We start from the raw sequence: 23932 nt of genomic DNA on the forward strand, positions 1-23932 counted from the left end.
AACGTTTCGCCTACCTTTGCCTTAATTATTTTTTTCTGCCTTGCCAATGGAACCTGTTTAATAAGATTTATAGGCGGCGAGGAGGCGGGGTGAGCCAGTGTTTGGCTCAGATAATCAGCCAAGCTGATTTTCTCCTCATGTCACCAGTATAAAAAAACCATGAACTAAAAGCTTTGCACCACTTAAGTAATAATAATGTCAACATTTCACCTGCTCCCCCCCCTTTAATTATTTTTCCTCCCTCATTCTTGCCTCCTGAACCTGGTTCGATAAGATTGCCACATAGATAAAAACCAAGGGCTCTCATTCACTCAGGCAGATAAGCTGCGGGGGTGACAAGGGCTGGGCTGGAAGAAAGGCATTTGTTAGATCTTCCTTAGGCAGGGGTGGGGTGGGGCTCAGAGGGACTAGATGTACTGGGCAAGGACAAGGAACTGCACAGGTGATGTGGGCATTGAGGTAGCCTGGGAGACAGGTAGGTTCTGGGTGCTGGAAGCAGACAGGGCCACAGCTATACAGCTGTTCTCTCCTCTGGGGTGGTCCCATTGGTCTAGACAGAGAGATTCTGCTTATATATCCCCCAGGGTAATTTCCCAACACAGTGTAGCAAATACTTGGGTAGCCCTAGCTTTAGTGCTCCTTAGCTAGGGGATCATGGAAGAAGTCACCCAACCTTTCTGAGATACAGGTTCTCCAAACTGAAGAGCAGGTTGAACATTTGTGTCTCTTCCAATCCATACGTGGAAACCCTAACCCCCAGCAGGTTAATATTTTAGATGGGGCCTTGGGAAGTAATTAGGATTAGATTATGTCTCGAGGGTGGGGCCCTTCTAATGCCCTTACTAAGAGAGGAAAGAGACCAGGGGTCATTGTTTCTCCATGGAATACTTGAGAAGACCCAGACGCTAGCCAGGCACTTGGATCTCAGACTTTGGATCTCAGACTTCAGCCTCCAGGACAGAAGGAAATAAATGTATATATGTAAACAACCTCTCTGTGACAGTGGCTGACAGAGGCTGACACTTCTTGGAGAATGTGGATCCTTCACTGGAAATTCAAATATACATTCACAAGTTTGCATCCAACTTTATAGGGAGAAAAACCCCAGGTTGAAAACAACTTGGGCTTTCCTCTTTGTCTCCTAGCAGTGGTCTACTATACCCACTATTGCTATTTTGATCTGTTATTGCAAGAAACCATCTACCTCTTTTTATTTCTTTTGGTACCACTGGGGTTTGAACTCAGAACCTAGTGCTTGTTAGGCGGGCACTGTACCACTTGAGCCATGCCCCCAGCCCCTGTTTTTTTAGTTATTTTTTGGGTTAATATCTCGTTTTTGCCCAGACTGGACTGGACTATACTCTTCACTCATGGTGTGTAATCTTACTCATATATTACTAGACTCAGTTTGTTGATCTTTGCTGAATTCGGTGTGCTAATCTTTTGTTCCTCCCAGAACCAGAATTCTCTCTACAGAGGCATGGGAAACTATTATGGGAACCTCTGCCTTAGGACAGGCAATCATAGAAGTGGGTCTGGGGCTCTTCTTTCTATGCATCCCCCCCCTGTGGGGTCAGCCCACCAGTCTCACTCTGTCAGAACTGAGATCACTACTACCTGTGTCTCACCTCTGGAATACATTGGCTTCTCTCTGGAACACATGGAGGCCTCTCAGCCTGTGCTTGAATATTCTCAGAGACAGAAAGCTTACTACTTTGTCATGCTCTGTTATTTATAATTGTTGAGATAAAAAAAAAATGTTCTTGGGGCTGGAAATGTGGATCCAGGGATAAAATGCTTGCTTAGCAACTAGGACATCTCGAGTTCAATTCCCACCAAAAAGAAAGAAGGAAAGAGAAACAAAGAAGGAAGGGAAGAAAGAAGGAAAAATGGGGAAGGAATTAAAAGAAAAGTAGCAAAAAGCCAGGCTGGAGGCATGGCTCAGTTGATGAGTGATGGTAAGCAATCAAGCCAAGCAAGTTGAGAGGCTTTGATTGGGAACCCTGGTATAGAAAAAAAAGAAAAAGAAAAAAAAAAGGTCTTCTCTGGTCTTACTTCTGCTTTCTGGAGCACCAAATAATAAGCCTATTTTCCTTCAAGTATTTGAGAGGAACCCTTACCACCTAAATTGTTTCTGTGGCAAGCTGAGCTTCTTTCTCTTTTTCTTGTGTGCTAGTCCTAGGGCTTGATCTCAGGGCCTGAGTGCTGTCCTTGTTTTTCTGCTCCAGGCTAGCCCTCTACCACTTGAGCCATAGCTTCACTTCTGTTTTTTTTTTGGTGGTCAATCGGAGATAAGAGTCTCATGGTCGGCTGGGAAGTTGGCTCAGTGGTAGAGCGCTTGCCTTGCATGCATGAGGCCCTGGGTTTGATTCCCCAACACCACATAAGCAAAAAGAAAAAAAGCCAGAAGTGGCGCTGTGGCTCAAGTGGTAGAGCGCTAGCCTTGAACTGAGAGTTGAGGGACAGCGCCCAGGCCCGGAGTTCAGGCCCCACGACCGGACTCCCCCCCCGCCCCCCAAAAAAATAAAAAAGAGTCTCATGGTCTTTCCTGCCCTGGTAGGTTTCAAACTGCCATCCTCAGATCTTAGCCTCTAGAGTGGCTAGGATTACAGGCATGAGCCACCAGTGCCTGGCCCTACTTCTTTTAATTGTGCACGGAAGTATGTATCTCACACCTTCCAAGTGCCAAGTTCTCTGGCAGACATTGGAGGCTACACGGTCCATGATTCTGATTGATCACAGGTGGCCTGGGCCAAGGACTAAGCCTGATGCTACAATGTTCTGACTCCTTAAGTCTCTGCTGAGTCTACTTTGTCTGCTCTCAAGGCCTGAATTAAATCATGACTGAATAGTCTGCTGGCAATCCTAAGGCTAGAGCACATTGAGATAGTATATGGGTCCACTAGAGTTCTACACTGCCTGTGATGTAAATAGGGGTGTGTGTGTGGGGGTATGTTTGTGTGAGCATGTGTGTGTGCATATGATTGGGTATAAATGTGTTCCTATGTGTGTATACATATGCCTATGTACATGTGTTGGAGTAGAGCAGCAAATTATTATTACTATTTTTGGTGCCAATCCTGGAGCTTGAACTCAGGGCCTGGGTGCTGTCCCTGAGCTTTTTTGTTTGAGGCTTGTGCGCCACCACTTTTACCACCGCTCTACTTTCAATGTTTGTTTGGAAGTTTGTCAGAGATATGAATGAGTCTCTTGGACTTTTGTGTCTGGGCTGGCTTTGAACCACAGTCCTCAGATCTCAGCCGCCTGAATAGCTAAGATTACAGGCGTGAGCCACCGGTGCTTGGCTCACAGTAGTAAATTCTTGGTTGTGTCTCCTATCTGTAGAGCATGTGTGGATATCACCTGGTATGGGATGGTGGGGAGGATGGCTTCAGGGGCTACAATGACCATACCCCCACCCAGATGCTTCCAGCTGGCCCTGCAACCCAGGTCTCATCATGGTGCTGCAGTGACACAGCCGTGGCCACGCCCCTTCTGAAGCAGCAGGACCTCTTTTCTTTGCAGGACATTGACCATTGTCAGGTGCTGGCTCCTGGCTGTTGGGCACTTTCTATCAAAGCATGGGGCTGGGTGCATGTGTGGGTCTCCCTTGGGCCTCTGCCCATTCTCCAGAGCCTCTCTCTCCTTGGCCTTGGCCACTGAGAGTCAGCTGTGGGCTATATGACTCCACTTCTCACATTGCTGTACCCTCCTTCACCCCATGGCTGCCTCGTGGGAATGGAGGCTTCCACTTAGTGGCATTTTCCTTTCTCATTTCATGCTGTAATGGAGATTCATTGCCAGTTTTAAATCCATAATTTGCCATGAAAGCCTTGTCTGGGGCCCAGGCTGAGGTCAGAGCACAGAAGTAGGGAGCTATTTTTAGCTCTTCGAAGGCTCTCTGCCCAGTTTGTCTCTCTGGACCCAATCAGGGCTGGCTTCAGGTGGAGGCCTGGATCTGACCACCGGACACAGGGGTGCAGGAGAGGACATCTCTTCCCCAGGTGACTGCAGGGCCTGATTTCCCTTGCCTGTTATGACTCTTCCTCTGCTTTCCATTTGTCATCAGGAGGGATCGATGGGAGAAGCGTGGCTTGTGCTGATAATACCATGCTCCAACTACTCCATTCTTTTCTGGGCCTGACAAGGGGCAAGAATCGATACTTTGGTCAAGTCTGCAGGAATGTGTTCACTTTCCAGCAGTGACTGATTCTCTTGACTGAGCGTTCTTGTGTCTTTCTATCACGGGGAGGTTGATTAGGCCATGCTCTGCAGTGTGTGTGTGTGTGTGTGTGTGTGTGTGTGTGTGTGTGTGTGTGTGTGTGTGTGTGTGTGTGCATGTGCACCAGTGCATTTGTCCAATGCTCAAGAATCTGCACGTTCAAGAATATGATCAATGAATACCTAGGGAGCATGTAAATGGCCAATGGCCAGCTGGGTTTCCATGGGAGGATCCCAGCAGGACACCAGACAGAAGTGGGCGTCCCATAGGATGCTGGAAGCCAGCCCCAGAGGTGAGGGCTTCCTCTGAGCAGCTGATCCCTGGTGAGTGGAGGAAAATGGTTTGTATTGGGTTGGATTTCCTGGGCAGCCTTGGAACTTCAGGTTGAGTACTGCAGGCAGGCACATGAGGATGAAGGTCCTGCCTTTTGCAAATATCTGTGGTGTGAATGTGTGCTCTGCTTGTCCAGGAGCTGAGCCTGCCCAGCATCTCACAGGTTTATCCTTGATTTTAGGAGCCAAGGAAGAGGGTCTCAGGGAACAATGCCCTGCATGCTCAGACCCCTAACCATCAACAGCGCTGAGCTCATCACAGAACAAACTCTATAGTGGATCTCGATTTCATCTTTCCAGGGAGAAAGCAGAGTCTGCAAGGTGAGACATCATTCTCCTGGGTGTCACAGTAGGATGGTGACAAGACCCAGGACAGCAATGTATGCTGTCTGGCTCTTGGACAACGGCTCTTTGTCCTTTGGCCCTGGAGAATTGACCTCACTCTAGGTATGGTGCTGCCAATTTTTAGGATGTCAAGGTTGCCCAGAAGTCATCTAGTGATGGGATGGGGATGTTGAAGTGGACAAAAATAGGGTCACTGGGGTTGGAAGCTGGAAACAGGGCATGCAGACTGTGCAGCAGATCCCTGTGTGCCCCTAAGAACCTCCTTGTTTTTTTCTATCCTGGTGGTGGAATCCAAAGGAGCTGGAGGGGTTGGCCCTGGGGCAGACATTGGGGATGTCACTTCTAGTTTTAAATGGAGAGTGAGTCTTTGGACAAGCAGTGACAAGTCTTGTAGGTCACTTGGGAAGTGACCAGTCTGCTCTAGTCACCCAGGATGGTCCTGGGTGGGCTAGGGTAGGGGATATGTATCCATGACATCGGTCTTCCCCTTCCTGATGAGCAGCCTACCTGCCCCTGCCCCATCAAAAGGGCTCTCCAACCCTTTAGCACCAATGGGGGTCTTTTCCTTTCCATGGAGGGGAGGCTCTCATCTCAATGAGGATGATACGGTGGGGAGAAGGGTGGGAAGAGAAGGCATGGAGGGTTCTTGCTTGGGGGGGGGGAACTTGTAGATTAACAGGGAGGGGACACTATGGGGTCAAGGTGGTGACCAGAGAGAGGGTCCAGAGTAACTCCGTCCTGGAGGTCAGTTCACCTCCATCTAGCAGCTATGAAGGCCTCCAGGGAGACTCTCGATCTCCCCTGGACCCCATCCACTATGGTAGGCAGCTACTCCATAATGTGGACCTCTGAGATCAGTCTTCCTTGGCTGTCCCCGGAGTTCCGGTTTTTAAGAGGGACATGGACAGACAGTTTCAGGCAACTCCATGCTTCTCAGCAGTCATCTTGCTATCCAGGTAAGCACAGAGCTAAAGTAGGAGGCGAAGGGGTGTGTAGTGGCAAAAGGGAGAGGGAAGAAGGGACTCCTGGGGTGGTCTGGGCCACCAGGAAGGGTGGAATGGCAGGGAGGGAGCGGGAAGAGCTGGCAGCAGGGTGGGTGTGGGGAGCGGGTTTCATAATAGCACATGGAACTTGGAGAGATAAGGATATTTCCTCCTCCTTCTCCCCACCATCTGTCTGCCTTGTTTGCTGCCCCTATTTGGGGGTGACCACAGGGTAATGAATGTGGCAGGAAGCAAGCATACAGCACAAATGAGATAGAGCACCTAAGTCCAGGCCAGGGCCCAGGCAAAACATGCTTAATAAGGAGATAAGGAAATCAATTCTGCTTGTCTTCCGAGCTGTGCACGGGGGCAGCCGGGGGGGGGGGGGGGAAGACTGCAAGAGAAGCGGGGTGGTTCTACCTTCCTCTGCTCAGAAAAGCTTTAGGATCCAGTCTAAGGCCCTGGAAGGAGACTCACTTGCTGGTGTGTCTTGATCTGTCACAATAATAGCAACAGTAAAAATAGTTAATAGAATAATCACAGGGTGCTTCCATGTTTTGCTGCACATCACACACACATCTGAGACATGCGTTGCATATAGGTTTCCTTAAATACTGTCTATAGCCCCCATGAAAACAGTGTGATTCTTTCTCCCATTTTGCACCTAAAGAAAGCAGCACTGAGGACCTAATTAACTTGGCTATGGTCACACCGTTGGTAAAATGACACTGACAGGTTTCAGAGGTAACTGATCAGGCATCTAGAGACTGAGCCCTAAACCATACAGCTGTTATCATGCAGCAGTTTTTGCTCCAAACATAGCCCAACCCAACCCAACAGCACATGCGATGCAGTGCCACACAATGCAACACAATGCCGTTCAACACATTCTGTGCATCTGGGCTTACTATCTGCCAGGGACAAACCCTGCCTAATTTGCCCTCCCCCATGCACCCAATGGTACTCACTACCATTCACTAAGACCCACTAGGTGCTCCTTGGCTACGCAGGAAAGATGCTGCCCCAAACAGACCCAGTGGGAGAAACAGACATGAGAGCAGTTGCTTTCAATAGAGCATGTAGAGGGTTGTGATATAGGTGCCCGCAGAAAGCAATAGGAACATGGGGAGAGGGTCAGTCAGGGGAAGAACAGTGGGAAGGACATTCGGGCAGGAACATAGGAAGAGGCAGCCCAGAGGTATGGTGAGTGATGGGAGCTGATTAGATCTGGAATAGGGATGTAGTGGGGCCAGAGCTGGAGAGAGAGCAAATGGCAGGTCTTAGAGTATGGAGGAGTTTGTGAGCTATGGTAGGGAGACTGGGTTGTTGTGTAAAACACTGCTCGGCTATCTCCCACTGATTTGCTTTTTCCTGCCCTGGTGGCTGGCAGTAGCTCTCTAGCAATCAAAATGTCTGGAAGAGCTAGAAGCTCAGCTGTCCACCCTCTGCTAGAGGTAGCCAAGGTATTCGCCATTTCTCTTCGGAGTCTGCTACCCAGACGGTTTGGGGATGGGGGACTGGCAGCTGCTAAGTCCAACCTATGGACTTTGGAGAACAAACTAAGGACCTCAGCTGTTTGTCCCCTTCAGTATCTCAGTCTTGATAGCCTAGTACAAGACACTCTCTTTATTTGAATTGACTTAGTCTTCATCTTCAATAATTCATGTGGAGTTGGGAAGCTATCTTTATTCCTAGCAAGATAGCAGAGTTAATATTAGAAAGGGGCCAGGAGGAAGAGGGAAATGGGGAGGAATGGGAAAATGCCCCTTTAATACTTAATCTGACATCAGCTACTCTTCCCCTCTTGCAAACATGACACCTCCCCCCCATATCCAGCTAGTATATATTTTAAATTCTCAAAGCATTTATTACCATCAGACATCCCGTGAAAACTGGTCACTGGTGGCTCATGCCTGTAATTCTAGCTACTCATGAAGCTGAGATCTGAGGATCTTGGTTCAAAGCCAGCCCAGGCAGGAAAGTCTGTGAGACTCTTATCTCTAATTACCCACTAGAAAACTGGTGCTGTGGCTCAGAGTGGTAGAACATTAGCTTTTAGTGAAAAAGCTCAGGGACTGTGTCCAGGTCCTGAGTGAAAGCCCCATAACTGACAAAAAGAAAAAAAAAAGAAGTGAGATTCTATGGCCCGATTTATTTGTTTAACCTGTCATTTGTTGGCTGTCTCTCTCCTTGGTAGGAACCAACTGCCTTTAGGGCAGAGAGAGCCTTTTGTTTACTGGTGAATCTTGAGTAGCTAGATGAGAGCTCCATCTATGCTATGTGTGCTGAAAATATTTGTTGATCAAATCCTTAGCACTGATTTTCTTCCTGCCCAGGGAATCCCAATTCCTTGAGTTCTGGGTCTTCAGGCAAGATGGGATCCTACAGTTCTGACTTTGGGAAAATGTGCAGGCACTGTGCACTTGTGCATGTGCGTGCGTGTGTGTGTGTGTGTGTGTGTGTGTGTGTGTGTGTGTGTGTGTGTGTGTAGAGCTTTAAAATGCATGGTTCTTTATTGTTTGTAGAGAGTATATGTGTGTGTATGTTTGATGTTCACAGTGCTATTTGGTTGGTCTCTTTACTAAAACTCATTCATTCATTCATTTTCATTAAAAAAATAAGCTGGATGCTGGTGGCTCATGTCTGTAATTCTAGCTACTCGGGAGGCTGAGATCTGAGGATTATGGTTTGATGCCAGCCTGGGCAGGAAAACTCCATGAGACTCTTATCTCCAACTAACCAACAAAAAGCCAGAAATAGAGCTGTGGTTCAAGTGGTAGAGTGATATCCCTGAGCAAAAAAAGCCAAGGGGCAACACCTAGGCCCTGAGTTCAAGCCCCAGTATTGGCATGTGTATGCGCACCTGCGTGCACACACACCCCCCCCCCCCCCCCCCCGCAGAATAAACAAATATATTGGATACCTGCTCTGGACTAAGTGTGGTTTAAGGAGTTGGACCAAAGAAGTCCCATTTCATCTCTAATGCCATTGCCCCAAGTCATAGTGAGTGGCAAGAGGGTGTTCTCTTTCTCAGCCCAGAGCTCTTCTTACCACACCACAGCTCTGTACATGTGCTAGAAGGTCAAAATGGCCAGCTAAGCTGAACCTCTGCAGAAAGGGCCAGAGACACAGAGAATCTGGATACCAAGGGAGACCTGGAGGTTAAGGTCCAGAGCTAAGTCCAGAATCCCAGGGCAGGTTGGACTTTGAGAGGTCCCCTCTCCTAGCAGCAAGGTGGGATATTGTCCAAGCCATTCTGATCAGTTACCTGCTAAGCCTCAGGCACCATACGAATCTCAGCTCTGGTGGGGGCTGGCCCAATTTCCTAAAATAGTTGATGCAAGCAAGTTGGACTCCTGACTCTGGAAATAAAGCCTTTTGGGAACTGGACCATTCTTAGCCATCAACTCCTTTCTTTTTTAAAGCATCACCTTTCATTTTATAGGTGAAGAAACTGGAACCCAGAGAGGTTGAGTCATGAGATCATGATCACACAGCTGGGCTAGAGGGAGGGCCGCTATTGCCTCTGAGTCTGTGGCTCTTTTCAGGACGTCAAGCCTCCTGAGTTGTTCTGTGGGTTGAAAGCCTTTCCTGGCTCCCTGGCCAAGCTGAGTCTGAATCTGGACAGCTGGTTGGGGTATGGAGAAAACACAGCAGCCATGAGCCCAGACGGTGGCTCCCCAGTTTTCTCTAGTGCCATTCCTCCAGCCATCTTTCCCTCATTTTCCAGCTCCTCCCTCTTGTCCCCTCAGGGTTATACACGCTCAGCTCAAAGTTGTTCCTTGCCTGATTGCATCTGAGATCTGAAAACACAACGCTAATTAATGTGTCTGTGACTCTGGGTTTGGCTGCGGGCGGGTCCCACACCCTCCCCAGAGCTGGCCAGGCTCTGAGAACCCGCCCTCTGGCTTCTCTGGGCCTGCTGCGGGCAGATGCATATTTTAACAACGCACATCTGTTGGCTATATAATCTCTCGTATTTGCCCTCCTCACTTGGTGCTTTGATGGAAGACCCCTGGAGGCCTCCCTCTGTTCCAGCCAAAGTGTTTGCTTTGCAATTTCGTCGGAATACCATCTGATTCTGCTCTCACATCTTCTGCAGGTTCTAATCAGGCTCTTACTTTATTTAATTAAAAATCTATCTCAAGCAAATACAGACTAAATTAGGAAGCTCTCTCATTCCTGGGAAGGCAGCCCCCCTCAGGGAAGAGGCTGGGATATTTTCCAGGGCTGAGATGTCACAGTAAAGCAGATGGGGTCTTGGTTGGGATGGAAGGCAGCTGGGCTAGGATGCATATGATCACCTCCTTCCCTTCTGCTAAACAGCCATTCTGTCCAGCCACTCACCCCAGACCAGGGCTCCCTTCTCAGCCTCACACCTTGGAGAAACTTTGACAAGAAGAACCCTGCAGTACTCATGGGGAAGGGGGATCTGTGGGACTGAACAGGACCTGGAGTGGGCATGTAGTGGGGCTTATAGGAATGGCTGAGGATGGAGGCCTAGGGAGTCCCCAAGGAGTTAGGACTGCAAAGCCTGGGTAGCTTCTTTTTGCTCTGGTTCAGTGTGCTTAGACAAGTTTGATAGACAAGATGCCTGAAATCCTAGCTATTCAGGAGGCTGAGCTTTGAGGATCACTGTTTGAAGCCAGCCTGGGCAGACAAGTCTGTCAGACTCTTATCTCCAATAAACTACTAAAAAAAAAAAAGAAAAGAAAAATGTGTGGCTCAAGTGGTAGAGTCTAACCTTGAGTACGAAGAGGCTTAGGGACAGTGCCTGGGCCCTGAGTTCAAGCCCCAGGACTGGCAAAAAAAAAAAAAAAGAGTTACACTGAGGGGATGCTGCTGGGATCTATAAAGGCACCCCTTGTTCAGCTGATCTCCAGACTCTTCCCACAAACCCAGCTCTGTTCCCAGAAGTAATGCCAGGCCAGGCCCCTGTGGAAAGGGAAGGAAGAACAAATGCCTTCTAGACGTGATCCAGGATCCCAAAGCTCTGCTCAGAGAAGCCTGGCTCCTAACTAGCTGGACAGATGACATTCTGCTGACATTTGGGACCAGGAGACTACGCAAAGACCCATTGGCTTGGAGCTGGAAAATGTAGAGGTGTTTTTAAATGTTAATTAAGCTGTGTGACCTCCTGCAATTGCCTTTGCCTCTCTGAGTCTCTCCCTTTGCTTATCTGTAAGTCATTTGGACTTTGACTACATTGGGCTTTGTTGTCTGACTGAGATAGCAGTGGGGAGGCAGGCTGAGTGGCCAGGTTTAGCTGGGAGCTGCCGCGCCTTAAGGACAAGATGAGTCTGCATAGATTTTAACTTCTGCATCCAGTCAGGAGAGTGGACAATGCTGCAATTTTCCTTTTCCCAGCATCCTCTGCTCCTCTTTAGAAAGTATCTTTGAAAGATGATTATCCTACAATTTTGCTTAGCAAATGTGTTCTTGAAGTTTGTAATCTCCAACCAAATCAGGGAGAGAGAGAGAGAGACAGAGAGAGAGAGAGAGAGAGAGAGAGAGAGAGACAGAGACAGAGACAGAGACAGAGACAGAGACAGAGACAGAGAGACAGAGAGACAGAGACAGAGACAGAGACAGAGAGACAGAGAGACAGAGAGAGAGAGAGGCTCTGTCTGGAGGCTAAGATTTGAAGATCATGGTTCAAAGCCAACTGGAACAGGAACGTCTATTAATCTCTTATCTCCTTGTAAGTAACCACCCCAAAGCAGAAGTAGAGCTGTGGCTGAAAGTTAGAGTGCTAACCTTGAGTGTAAAGCTCAGGGACAGTGTCCAAGGTCCTGAATTCAAGAACCATGACCAAACAAAACAAACAAAAAAGAAAGAAAGAGAACGAAAAAAAGAAAGAAAGGAAGAAAGGGAAACAAAAATTTCTAAGCCCCCAGCCTTCTCTCTCTCTCTCTCTCTACCTCACTTAGAATTCCTGTCTCATTTGGGGTGTGTGTGGAGGGGGCGGGGCTGTTGATCCCTTTTACAATGGATGCACCTCGTAAGGCCAGCCTCCAGCTCAGTCATTCAGCCTATTTACCCCATGGGACAGTTCATTTCCCATCTCTCTCCTTGTAGGCCAGAGGAGACTTGCGGGGTGGAGGTTGGTGAGGTTGGCCTTGCTCTCCTCCCTGTCTCAGCCTAACTCCGAGCTGGTAAGTGGTCCTCTGGGGCCTGTCTACTGCGTGCTTAGAATCATCTGTCCCGTGTGTTTGGCTGTGTAGATCTGAAGATAACCTGACATGCTCTTCAATATTTCATCTCAGAGCAGCCGTGCCTCTTATCTGCCAGGACCTGAGGCGGCACCCCAGCTGCTGACCCTGTCTTCACAGGTCTGTAGCAGCTCTCCTGCCTGTCCCCGTTCAAGCCACACAGGCTTGGCAGAGATACACCCAGAAGGGGCTGGGGAAGGGGTGTAAGGAGTTCTGGCTTGCGGGGAGCGGGGCGAACGCCATTACAAGGCGCCGCCCACTTCCTTGCAGTTTTGAGGTAAACAACTCCATATTAGGCAGTGCTTGGCGGGACGGTGGGTCCTGGGCTTTGCGCATGCGCGAGCCATGTAGAGTCCCCAGCCAATCCCGTGGCACCTGGTGACGGTGAAAGGCAGACGACCAATGATAGAACGACACGTGTCCCTATTCCCTATATAAGCGGCCATGTTTTGGGTGCACGCTCTCTCGCGCTCAAGCTCTCCTACAAGTAAGAAGGCTCTCCAATAAAGTGTGATCTGAGAAGACTCTTGGTGTGGTGGTCGTTCTTCCTCGCTGGCCGAGAAGGGGTTCGCCGCACTGGCTCAGCCTAGGCCAGGCCCTCCGCTTCTTTGAGCCTCAGTTTCTCATTTAGGGTAGCAATCTCTGACCCTCACAAGTGGGCCAGCAGCAGCGGAGGTGAGTGAACAGCAGAGCTTTGAGGGTTTGCTTCAAGCTGCTTAGCAATTATGAGCTATCATATCATTACTTTAGTGCAAGGCCTGCTTCTCTGCTCTGTGTCCCCGATTCTCTAGAACAGCTGGACAGCGATCCTCCAGAACATTATCACAACAGAGAAGGGAGACGACCAGGACTGAGATCTACAACGGCTCCAGGAATGAGAGGGGCCACCAAGTGAGCCCAGTCCCTCCCCAGGCCTCAGGCGGGCCTGAGACCATGGACCTCTTCTCTGCTCTGTGTCCCCGATTCTCTAGAACAGCTGGACAGCGATCCTCCAGAACATTATCACAACAGAGAAGGGAGACAACCAGGACTGAGATCTACAACGGCTCCAGGAATGAGAGGGGCCACCAAGTGAGCCCAGTCCCTCCCCAGGCCTCAGGTGGGCCTGAGACCATGGACCTCTTCAGGAGAGCTGTCCAGGGGACATGTGGGGTGAAAAGCAAGGGGAAGAGTGGAAGAAGAACCTTACATGGACCCCAGAACCAGGATTGCCAGGAGCCATGGGGGTGAGGAAGGAGGAGCCAGAGTAGCTGCTATTTCCTATGGACACAAGTCATGGGGGAAATCAAGCTCCAGGCTGACTCTGAAGTGGAAAGGGAGAGGAGGGCTCAGGAAGAAGGGGCGCACAGATCATGCCACACACCCTCTCTGAACCTGGCCCTCTTCACATTGTAGAGTATCCAGAAGCCTGCATTAGCCTTCCTGCCCATCCAGAAAGAGCCTCCTGGAGCATCTATGTCCCTGTGTGCACGTGGCTCTTACCCAGGACAGTGAGGCGTGCAGGGCGGGACCGGATGGCGGCCTGGATGGCCTGGCACTCGTACACAGCATCGTCCTGCAGCTCTGCCCTCAGGATCTTCAGGTGATGCTCTCCCGACAGGTGGTTCCCCACCACTAGGTACTGTGGGTAGCCTGTGGAGGAAGACAGCAGGCGGGTGAGAAGATCTTTGTCGGCTTATTTCCCAGTGGCAATTCGTGGGTGCCACAGACCCTGGAGAGAATGGTTCCTAAAAGCTGCACTCTGCAAAAGCAAAGCACACTCAAGAAAACACACGGAGTGATCCACAGCAGATGTGGGCAGAGCATCTGGTCTCCTCTTTCCCCTTTTTGCCCGGAAAGTCTTTTCCAAGAAGAGATGGAGGGAGAATCTGACACCTGACCTATACCTAGCACACCAGATGATCTTTATCTGCATAGTAAGCCAGCCTTGGTCCTTAGAGTGATTTCCTCCCTAACTTGTAGCGCTCTCTCCACTGACAGCCTGGAGTCCCTGCTTGCTCTCTGGGTTTTGGTTTCATGTTGTTTTGCTTGTTGATTTAGGTTGTACTAGTGTACTTGGCAGGTGTTCTGTCATTCTGAGCTATAAGCTCAGTGGATTGTTTTGGGGGAGGGTACTGGGGCTTGAACTCAAGGCCTGGGCATTCTACTTCTAGAATTTCTTGGTGGTTAATTGGAGATCAGAGTGTCTCAGATTTGTCTGCCCAGTCTAGCTTTGAACCTTGATCCTCAGATCTCAGCCTCCTGAGTAGTAGGTTTGTAGTTAGGATCGCATGATCCCAGCATTTTTGCTTTACTTAATTTTTCAGCGAGTGTCTTGTATTTTTGCCCAAGGGTGGACTCCTACAAAGGTAGGACTACAGGATTATATCATCATGCCTGCCTTATTGGTTGGGTATATATTAGCTTTTTACCTAGTCTGGCCTCAAACCACGATCCTCCTGAATTCTACCTCCTGAGTGGCTGGAGTTACAGGCATAAGCCGCCACTCTTTCCCTCTTTACTTGAGTCTCAAAAAGCTCCTATGTTTCTGCATATTAATAAATAAAGCATGGATTTCCCCTGGTGGTCTGTCATCTATTGTGAGTTTATTTCAGACTAAAATGGTGACATTTTCAGAGGGAAGAGGGAACATTTAAGTTTCTCTCTACACTAGGGCAGAGGTAGAAAGATGTAGATGGCAGCAGGCACAGAAGTGGGAGGTGTGCTCAGTGTAGGAAGCACAATAGCAAGACTTTCCCAGGGTGGGGTGTGTGTGTGTGTGTGTGTGCACGTGTGCATGCATATGTGTATGTGTGTGCATGGGTGCGTGTGTGTACATGCATGCAGATTTGTTGGTTTGGTAGGAGAATCAGAGAGGCAAGTATTAGATAAGAAAGGCTAGAGAAGAGTTGAAAATGGTAAGTAGGGGCAGACCTAATTGGCTCATTGCCCTGGGAAGTGGTGTATGCTTAGTACTACGGTCTACTAATGCACATCTAATACATGATCCTCATAAATGGGGAAAGAAAGAGACAGAGAGACATAGAGAAAGAGATATACAGAGACAGAGATAGAGAGACAGAAACACATAGAGAGACACAGGTTCATGAGAAAACAGAACAGTAAGGGAGAGAAGGAAGGAAAGCACAAAATGCTTGGAAAAAAGATCAAAAGCAATTTTTGGTGAAAAGTTTTGTCTCAGGATGGATAGGAAGTAGAAATCCAGGCCCGGCTGACCGGTGTCTAGGGACTCCTGGACACCTTAAACCATTGTAGTCCCTTTCTAGTCATTCTGTTTTCCCATCTCCCAAACCCCAGGGCCTGATTAACCACTTAAGAGACTCTCATGATACTTAGGAATTTGGGGCCCCTTATACCACTGGCAATGAATAATAGATAAATAAAAGTTTGAGGTTGATAAATCATTAATCAGCTTTCCCGCTGCCCTGTGGAGTAGAATATAAATGCTGACTTAAGTCAGGGCTGGCCAGGCGGGGCTGTTTCTCTCTCTCGTCTGGATCTTGGGCTCTAAATCTCCTTAGTTTATCCAGGCAAGATACATTTTCCATTGTTCCCTTACCCCAACCATCTCTTCACCATGGGATTTACAGATAGACTCCCACATTTCCTCCCTGCCCTGGTTGCTCTCTCCTCTGCTTCCACTTGCATCTGGTAGCCCCCAAATGGCTCTATTTTCTAAAGGACTCTTGTCAGGACAAGTGACAGTTCTCAGAACGAGGCCTAGGAGGACAGGGGTGGACACATTCGGTCTCCCAAAGAGGAGACAAGGGCTTAAGCAAGTCAGAAACAGAGACAGACCCAAACAGAAGCCAACAAAGAGACCGTTCAGTCACTCTCTTCAAAGATTTCCCAGTCCCTTGTTGTAGGTCTGATGTGTAGCATTCATGGGCAGGGAATACTCCAGGAATTTTCTTAACTATTTGGATTGTTAAAGAAGGACCTGCACCATCACAGAGGGTAACAAGGTCCCTCACACTGGATGAAAGATTGGACCAGGTGGGCTCTAAGACCATTTCATTTGCATAAGCCTAGGGCCCAGAGATAAGACAGGTAAGTAGCTGCCATCCTCTATCAGACGTCCCAGCATGCACTGCGGGCTTCCCCGGCAGTGGAGCCCTTCCAGGCTCTAACATTGTCCTCACCATGCTAGCACAGAGCCATGGCCTCCAGAAAAGCACACAAGATCAGCTTTCTCTGCATCCCCCCACCCACCCCAGGGAATTTCCTGCCTTGTTACCCATCCTTCTGCCTGCTAGTGGTAAAGGAAAGACACCCAGGTGAGCAAGGCTGGAGGAGCTGGTCCAGGCAAGGGGCTAGGGTGGGATTCCTGTGCAATCTTCTCCTTGCTGCTGCCTTCAAGGCAGCTGGCTCACTGCCTGGGCCCCTCCAGCCCAGCCTCTGGATCCCGCTGTCCTGTGATTAGTCTCTGATCTCCTGCAGGCATCTTGGCTGGAGCTGGTGTTTTTGTTGTCTTGCAAGCTATCAGCAGCAGGATTTCTCTCTCATGAGTTGCCGAAAACATCAGTGATGGGTTTGTTTGTATTTGCCTAATTAGGTGTCGAGCTGCGATGCTATCCCAAGGATTGGCAGCATCTTTGCAAAACATATTCAGAGGCAATAGATTCTGAGGAACTTTTAGCTCCTTCTACAGAATCCCTACTTTCTATTAGCAAAGGTGGTAAAACTATGGAGAGTCTAGGTGCTCAGCTACACTGCCTAGGTTAGTTGTATTTCCTCAGTCTGTTGTCTTGGGCTGTCTTGGATGAGGTACCTTAACTTCTTTGTGACTTGGTTTCCTTATCAGTATAATGGAGAGGGACAATGCTAGAGTCCTCTATAGGCAAAGATTCAATAGGGTAATCTATGAAAAATTCCTGGCTCATGATGACTAATGTATACATGCTACTTTAAATAAAACATAGTGAGGTCAGGCAAAGGGTTCTGTCTTTGGAAGCAACAGCGGACAGGGTAGGTGATCCTTTGGGGCTAGCCGAAAGAATTCTGTGTATTGGGGTTGGTTATATCATTGAATTAATTTCTTCATCAATGGTGACTTGGTTTACCTGCCCACCCCCAAGTAGACCATTGTAAATTTATGAGATAAAATCTGAGAAGCACTTTGACTTCTTAGGGAAAAATTCTGTGTTCTTAGCCATATGACAGAATGTGTTTATAAATCACTTAACATAAAAAAAGTGTTTCTGGCCTTGTGTTTATAAATCACTGTTTTCAATGTTTCTGGCCTTGGATAGAGAACATTAGGTCTACATTGAGGGTATCATTCTCAGTGGACCGAATGGGGTGACACTGTACAGATGGAAGACAGTTGCAGATGGCAGAGGCCCTCAGTTTCCCTGCAGGAAAATGACCAAGGCATTAAGCGCTCTACAGGTGAACAGAATTCTTTCTCTTCCTTGTGAGGAAAGTGAGCAGTATTTATTGAGCCTGTGAGAACCTATCATCACGGTCAGACTGATGTTTTGGAACAAGCGACGTAACGTGTAGTATTTCTCAGGAGCTTGAGCTATTTGTTCTTCTTGGCACCTTCTTTCTGTAACCAGATCAAGTTGGAAGAAAGTTGATCTCCAGTCATTCAAGTCTGTTGTTCTTTAGCACAAAGCGGGCTCTGATCTGAGATCTCAGAAAACCACTTATGGCCAGGTGCTGGTGGCTCATGCTTATAATCCTAGCTACTCAGATGGCCGAGATCTGAGGATTGCGGTTTGAAGCTAGCTGGGGCAGGAAAGTCTGTGACTCTTATCTCCAATTAACCACCACCAGAAAACTGGAAGTGGAGCTGTGGGTCATAGTGATAGAGTGCTAGCTTTGAGTAAAAGAGCTCAGGGAGAGCATCCAGGTCCCGGGTTCAGGGAGTTTCCCCTCACTGTGATGACCATTTATGAACCATCCTTTATGACCTACAACCTCCTCTCGGCCGCCTTGGACCTAACAAGACTCCTGTTTATGACTTAACATTAAAAGCCATCCTCCACGACCACACACAGCCTTCCTATGAAGCAGCAGTGCAGGGCTAGGCTCAGTGCCATCCCGAATACGAGCAATTCTCGTTTGGAAAGGTCATATCCTTCTCTGGTTTCTACAGGGTGAGGGAGTTCAGAACCTCAGAAATTGGCTGGTCCCTATAATACTTAAGCTTTATGGCAGCACAGTATATTTTGGAGATATTATTGTGTATTTTATCCATGCTCAGCCCAGCTGCAGCATTCAAACCCAGTGACTGCTATTGACCATTGCTATAATGTTTCAATATACATTTTTTGGGGGCAAGATATAACTCACATTTTAAAATATTAATTTCCCAGTCATAGGTTCCTGCGTGCACTTCGATTTTTTTTTTATTTCCCTGCAGCTTTACACCAGGAACGAGGCAAAAGCACTTCTCAGCTGAATATATATTTCTAACTGAGCCTCCGCCCTCCGCCATTCCCAAAACTCAGGGAGAACCATACCCAGCTCTGTCCTTCTGAACTTTACTGCGTGTGTCAACCCTAGCAAGTAGCCACGGCCCTACCTGTCCCAAGGCTGAGTAATAATGGCCAGTGGGTGAGTGACCAGGAAGATGGCTCCATTCCTTTTTTTCCCAGGGAAGAGTGTACATTGGAAAGGTGCTTAGCTGAGCTTGTGGTGGCCATGAATAGGACTTAACCAAAGACACAACATGGGAACTGACCAGGGAAGTCACATGGCCACCATTGGCAGCTGTGGGGACCCTCCCCCAGGGTAGACACTGCGTGGCTGAATGTGTTTGGAATTTGTTATGAATCCTTCCTGTCCTTTCTCTTTTCTGTTCTTTTTTTCTCTTCTTTCATTGTTTTCTCTCTTCTTTCGTTTTACTCTTTCCTTCCTTCCTTTAGTCTTCCTTCCTTCCTCTTTCTCTTTCCTTCCTTCCTTCCTTCCTTCCTTCCTTCCTTTCTTCTTTCTTTCTTTCTTTCTTTCTTTCTTTCTTTCTTTCTTTCTTTCTTTCTTTCTTTCTTTCTTTCTTTCTTCTCTTTCTCTCTCCTTTCTCTTTTCTCTCTCCTCTCTCCTTTTCTCCCTCCTTCCTTCCCTCCCTCCTTCTCTCCCTCCATCTTTCTCTTCCTCCCTCCCTCCTTCCTTCCTTCCTTCTCTTTCTCTCTTTCTTTTTTTTGGGGGGGGGAGTCTGGTCGTGGGGCCTGAACTCTGGGCCTGGGTGCTGCCCCTCAGCTCTTCAGCTCAAGGCTAGCACTCTACCACTTGAGCCACAGTGCCACTTCTGGCTTTTTTTTTCTACTTATGTGGTGCTGAGGAATTGAACCCAGGGCCTCATGCATGCAAGGTAAGCTCTCTACCACTGAGCCACTTTCCCAGCCCTTTCTTTTCTCTCTCCTTTTTTCTCCCTCCCTCCCTCTCTACCTTCCTCCCTCTCTCCCTCCCTCTTGTCCTTCCTTCCTTCCTTCCTTCCTTCCTTCCTTCCTTCCTTCCTTCCTTCCTTCCTTCCTTCCTTCCTTCCTTCCGTCTTTCTTTTTTTCCTTCTTTGTACTTGGGCTTGAACTCATGACTCATACTGTACCTTGGCTTTTTTTTTTTTTTTTTTTTTTGCATACTTTTGGTGCTGTATCCCAGTTCCACAGCTTTCACTTTCAGCCTTTTTTTTTTTTTTTTTGGTGGTGGTGGTTAATTGGGGATGAGTCTCATGGACATTCCTGCTGGGGTGGTTTTGACCTGGGATCCTCGGATCTTAACCTCTTAAGAACTAGGATTTCAGGTGTAAGCCACCTGATTACAGATGCAAAGCCCGGCTTTGTCTTTTCTTAGAAGTTACCACTAAGGCTAGCCAGGACTTTTTAAAAATACATTTTTTAGTGTAAAAATACTGTACAAAGGGGTTACAGTTACATGAACAAGGTAATGAGTACATTTCCTATTAAACATTGTTACCTCCTCCTTCGTTTTTCCCTACCATCCCTTCCCTCCCACCTCCACAGCTACACTCCCCCACCTCCTCCCCACCTAAATTGTAAAGTTCATTTTTCAACATAGTGTCTTGTACATCTCATTGTTACAATGGGTCAACCTGTATACCTATTTAAGCATTTTGTTTTTTCCCTTCCCCTCCCCAAGTTAGAGAAGTGTATATACAAGATACAGGGCACTGACATCAAATACAGTGAAAACAGGGGTTATACCGTTGGGAGGAACATACAAAGAAACAAAACAGTCACATGGTACATTATAAATACGTTAGGAACAATAGCAAAAAAAAAACACTTGTCTCCCTATCTTGGGGTTCATTTCACTTAACATCATCTTATCTGGTCATAGGTACATAGCTTTTGACTTTTTCTGCTTTCCCAGACATATACTAGTAATTGCAAATAAGAGAAACCATGGGACCTATTGTTTCTTTGGGCCTGGCTTACTTCACTTAATATAATTTTTTCCAAGTTTTTCCATTTCCTAACAAATGGGGCAATGCCATTCTTTCTTATGGAGGCATAGAAATCCATTATCTATCTATCTATCTATCTATCTATCTATCTATCTATCTATCTATCTATCTATCTATCTATATCTATATATATCTATATATCACATTTTCTTGATCCATTCATTTACTGAGGGGCATCTGGGTTCTAACCAGGATTTTTTAAATACAGCTTTCATTGACTTGATTCTCTTGTTGGATGGGATGATGGATCACACCTTGATAAAAGGTGATGTATTTGGGGCCCAGAAATAAGAACACTTGATTTGCAGAAATCAGACTTGAAGTCAATCATGTCTGATACTGGCTCTCCACAGAACACTGGACTCATCACCAGAATGAAGGGTCTCTTGTAGTTCACTGACTTCTGAGGCCCCCTCACTCCTAGAGGTTCTAGATTCAGGATTGTTCTAGCTTGATTACCCATGGAATTGCAATGAGGATGGGAGGTTTGACCCCTCAATGTCTGCAGAGATGGGCCAGGGTGTTCTCTGTGGGGGTAGAGGGGTGGAAGAGGCAGTGGCAGGTACTGGACCATTTTGGGGAGTCTGGAAGTACTCACTGGAGAGATCGCGGCCTACTCCCAGAGCCAAACCATCTTTGATCCACAGAACGAAGCCATCATATTCTGGAATGGCGCACAGCAGCGTCACTGGCTGTCCAGATACCACCACCTGGTCCTGGGGCTGCTGGCTGAAGGAGTAGACTTGGCCTAGGAAAGGGAGAAGCACAATAGTCTGTTAGTGCAGGCAGCTGTACCTGAAGAGCTTTCCTCAAGTTCTGGAACCAGAGTTGGCCCTGGGGCATGGACTTCCTCCAGAGTTTCTTGCTGGCCCTCCCACTATCCGGTATCTTTTGCTTTTGTGGATTGATCTCTTCCCCTTCCTCCTCTATTCAACCTCTCTACTCCACCAAGGGGCCAGCCATGCTCCTAGGTTCCACAGGCCATGCCCAGCCACCTTTGGAACAGGCCACTCTCTTCTTACCATGGAACATTTTCTTAACTCTTCTTGCTTTCAAAGTCATGCGATTTTCGCAAATCCTGAGAGTACAAAGGATCAGGAGTGGTAAGCGCTGGTGATTGTGTTTCACTGTATCCTCTCCCTATCCTGTCCCCTTTTTTTTCTTTGAAAAACCTCTTGTTTCCATTTCCTGGAGTTCATTTTGATAAATAATATTTTATATGATCAGAGGCGCATAAGTATTATGCCTTTCTGTTCTTCTCCTCCTTTGGTCTCACTGTGTGTGAATGCCTAGAGTCCCGTATAATTGATCATGTCCCCGTGTATTTTAGAACTAGCTTCTGCAAATGAGAGAAAACATGCACTGTTGGTCTCTCTGAGCTTGGCATACTTTACTTAACATGATTTGTTCTAGGTCCATCCATTTCCCTGCAAATGACATAATGTTATTCTTTCTAATGGCTGTGTAAAAGTCCATTATAGGTACCACATTTTTTTTTTTTTGATCCACTCATCTATTGTAGGGCATCTGGGTTGTTCCCATAGCTTGGTTATTGTGAATAGTGCAGCAACGAACATGAGTGTGCAAGTGTCTTTATGGTAGAGGCCCATGAGTGGTATGGCAGGGTTGTAGGGAAGAGCTATGTTTAGTTTTTTAAGGACTACTCCGGATTACTGTCCAGAGTGGTTGTACTCTTTTACTTTATCACTATCCTCTCCTTCTCTGCAGCAGGCCCTGCTCAGCCTTTGTGTCCCATCCACAATTCTGAATAAGGTAACACAACGATCTCCACGACCAGTTCATGTTCTATTACACTAACATGCCATGTGTACAAGGCACCAAGTTCTTCTCTAACATTCTCAAGAGAATATTAGCTCATTAATATTTATTTTATTCTTAAAACAACCTAAAAATAGTAGGCACTATTTTTTTAAATTCCCATTTTCCAGAAGAGGAAGCAAAACACAGGTTGGTGAGGAGCTGTAACTGGGGTGAGCTGGCTCATCACTCTCTCCGTTCCTGGGTGCTTACTGTGCCCGCAGGAGCCATGAAAACAGCACCCACAGGGAGCATCATCAGATTTCAGCAGGGGGTAGGAAGTGAGGGCTTAGTTCACTGAACTTCCCAGTGAGCTGTCCGTGGTGGGGTGGGGGATGGGAATCTAATTCTTCTTGGCTCTGAAGACAAATTCTCCCATGCTGGGCTGCAGTGACCTAACTCTGTTCTGGAGGCAGGCATTGAAAAAGGGAGATGGTGTGATCCTGTTCCTGGGAGGGACACATTTGAACGGACAATGGCATACGGGGTCATCAGTGCATTACACGACCTCCTTTTCCCTGTAGTCTATCTACTTAGGTTTCAGGGCATGTACCGCCCTCATTTTAAAGGACAAAAACCCCACGATCAGAGAGACATAGTGACCTGCTCAAGGTCACACAGTTAAAGAATGGTGGAACCTGGCTTGTCCTGTTGGTATTCTCAGTCCTTGCTCTTGCTTAACCCTGCAGATGTAGACATACGAAGAAGGGAAATGGAGCCAGCAGCTGCCATGGCTTCTCCCCTCCAACCCAGCACCACTGAGATGCGAGACACTGGTTGCTGTCTTTCTAGGGAGCACAAAGCCCAGGCCTGGACTGCACGTGAACTCCAGCTCTCAGCAGCAGGTGGGGTCGGGAAGATGAGGGAAGCTGGGTTTGCAGTGGAGAGTGAGGTACAACCCCAGGGCAGGAAACAACCCTGCACAGGTGTCAAGGCAGCAGGCAGGTGGCTGGTTTGCAGCCTGGAGAGGGTCTGGCTGCGTCTCTGAAGAGGCTCGTTAAAAACCAAATTGGCCTTGGCTTGTGGAAATAATACTTTTTGATTCTGATTTGAGCTTTACAAATTAGTTTTCATAGGACATTTTAATCAGCTATGGATAGTGGAATTTTTTCTTCTCTCTTCAAGTTTTCTGTTGTAATTGGACTATTTTTGGCAGCAAAACAAGAGAGAAAAGAAGGGAAGAGATGCGTGAGGAGAAAAGGAAGAGGGGGGAATGGAGGAGGGCAAGAAAGAAGTAGAGAGTGGCAAGAGAAGGAAGAGACAGGAGGAGGGAGAAGGGGAAGAGGAAGAGGAGAGGAGGAGGAAGAAGAGGAAGAGAGGATAAGATGAGGAGGAGGGAGAGGAGGAGGAGGAAGAAGAAAGGGAGGGGAGGAGGAAGGAGAGAGGTAATAATAGCAGTAATAGTGGTAAAGGGGAGGAGGGGGAAGAGGAAGAGAAGGAAGGAAAAATAGTAGGAGGAGGAGAGGGAGAAGAGGGAGGGAGGGAGAGAGGATTCCTTCTGTAAGCCCTTTCTCTCTGCCTTAATGGTGATTTCACAGCTCATTCTTTTATCTGGAAATCTTTCTTGCAAGAAGGACAGTGTCAAGGCAGCC

At 47.7% G+C, this 23932-nt stretch overlaps 1 protein-coding gene across 4 annotated transcripts in view; it reads right to left on the reverse strand.

Moving 5' to 3' along the window:
• The window catches only part of Kirrel3 (kirre like nephrin family adhesion molecule 3), a 564018-nt gene that overhangs the window by 64858 nt on the left and 475228 nt on the right, over positions 1–23932 (reverse strand). For all 4 annotated transcript variants that reach the window (XM_070038307.1, XM_070038306.1, XM_070038310.1 and 1 more), the window contains exons 3-4: positions 21121–21270; positions 13577–13726 (exon numbers count right to left, since the gene is read on the reverse strand). In XM_070038307.1, the coding sequence (XP_069894408.1) occupies positions 13577–13726; positions 21121–21270 (300 nt within the window). The remainder of the gene's footprint in view (positions 1–13576; positions 13727–21120; positions 21271–23932) is intronic.

The sequence above is a fragment of the Dipodomys merriami genome, unplaced genomic scaffold (genome assembly GCF_024711535.1).
Source record: "Dipodomys merriami isolate MVZ:Mamm:240054 unplaced genomic scaffold, mDipMer1.0.p SCAF_29, whole genome shotgun sequence".
Taxonomy (NCBI): Eukaryota; Metazoa; Chordata; class Mammalia; order Rodentia; family Heteromyidae; genus Dipodomys; species Dipodomys merriami.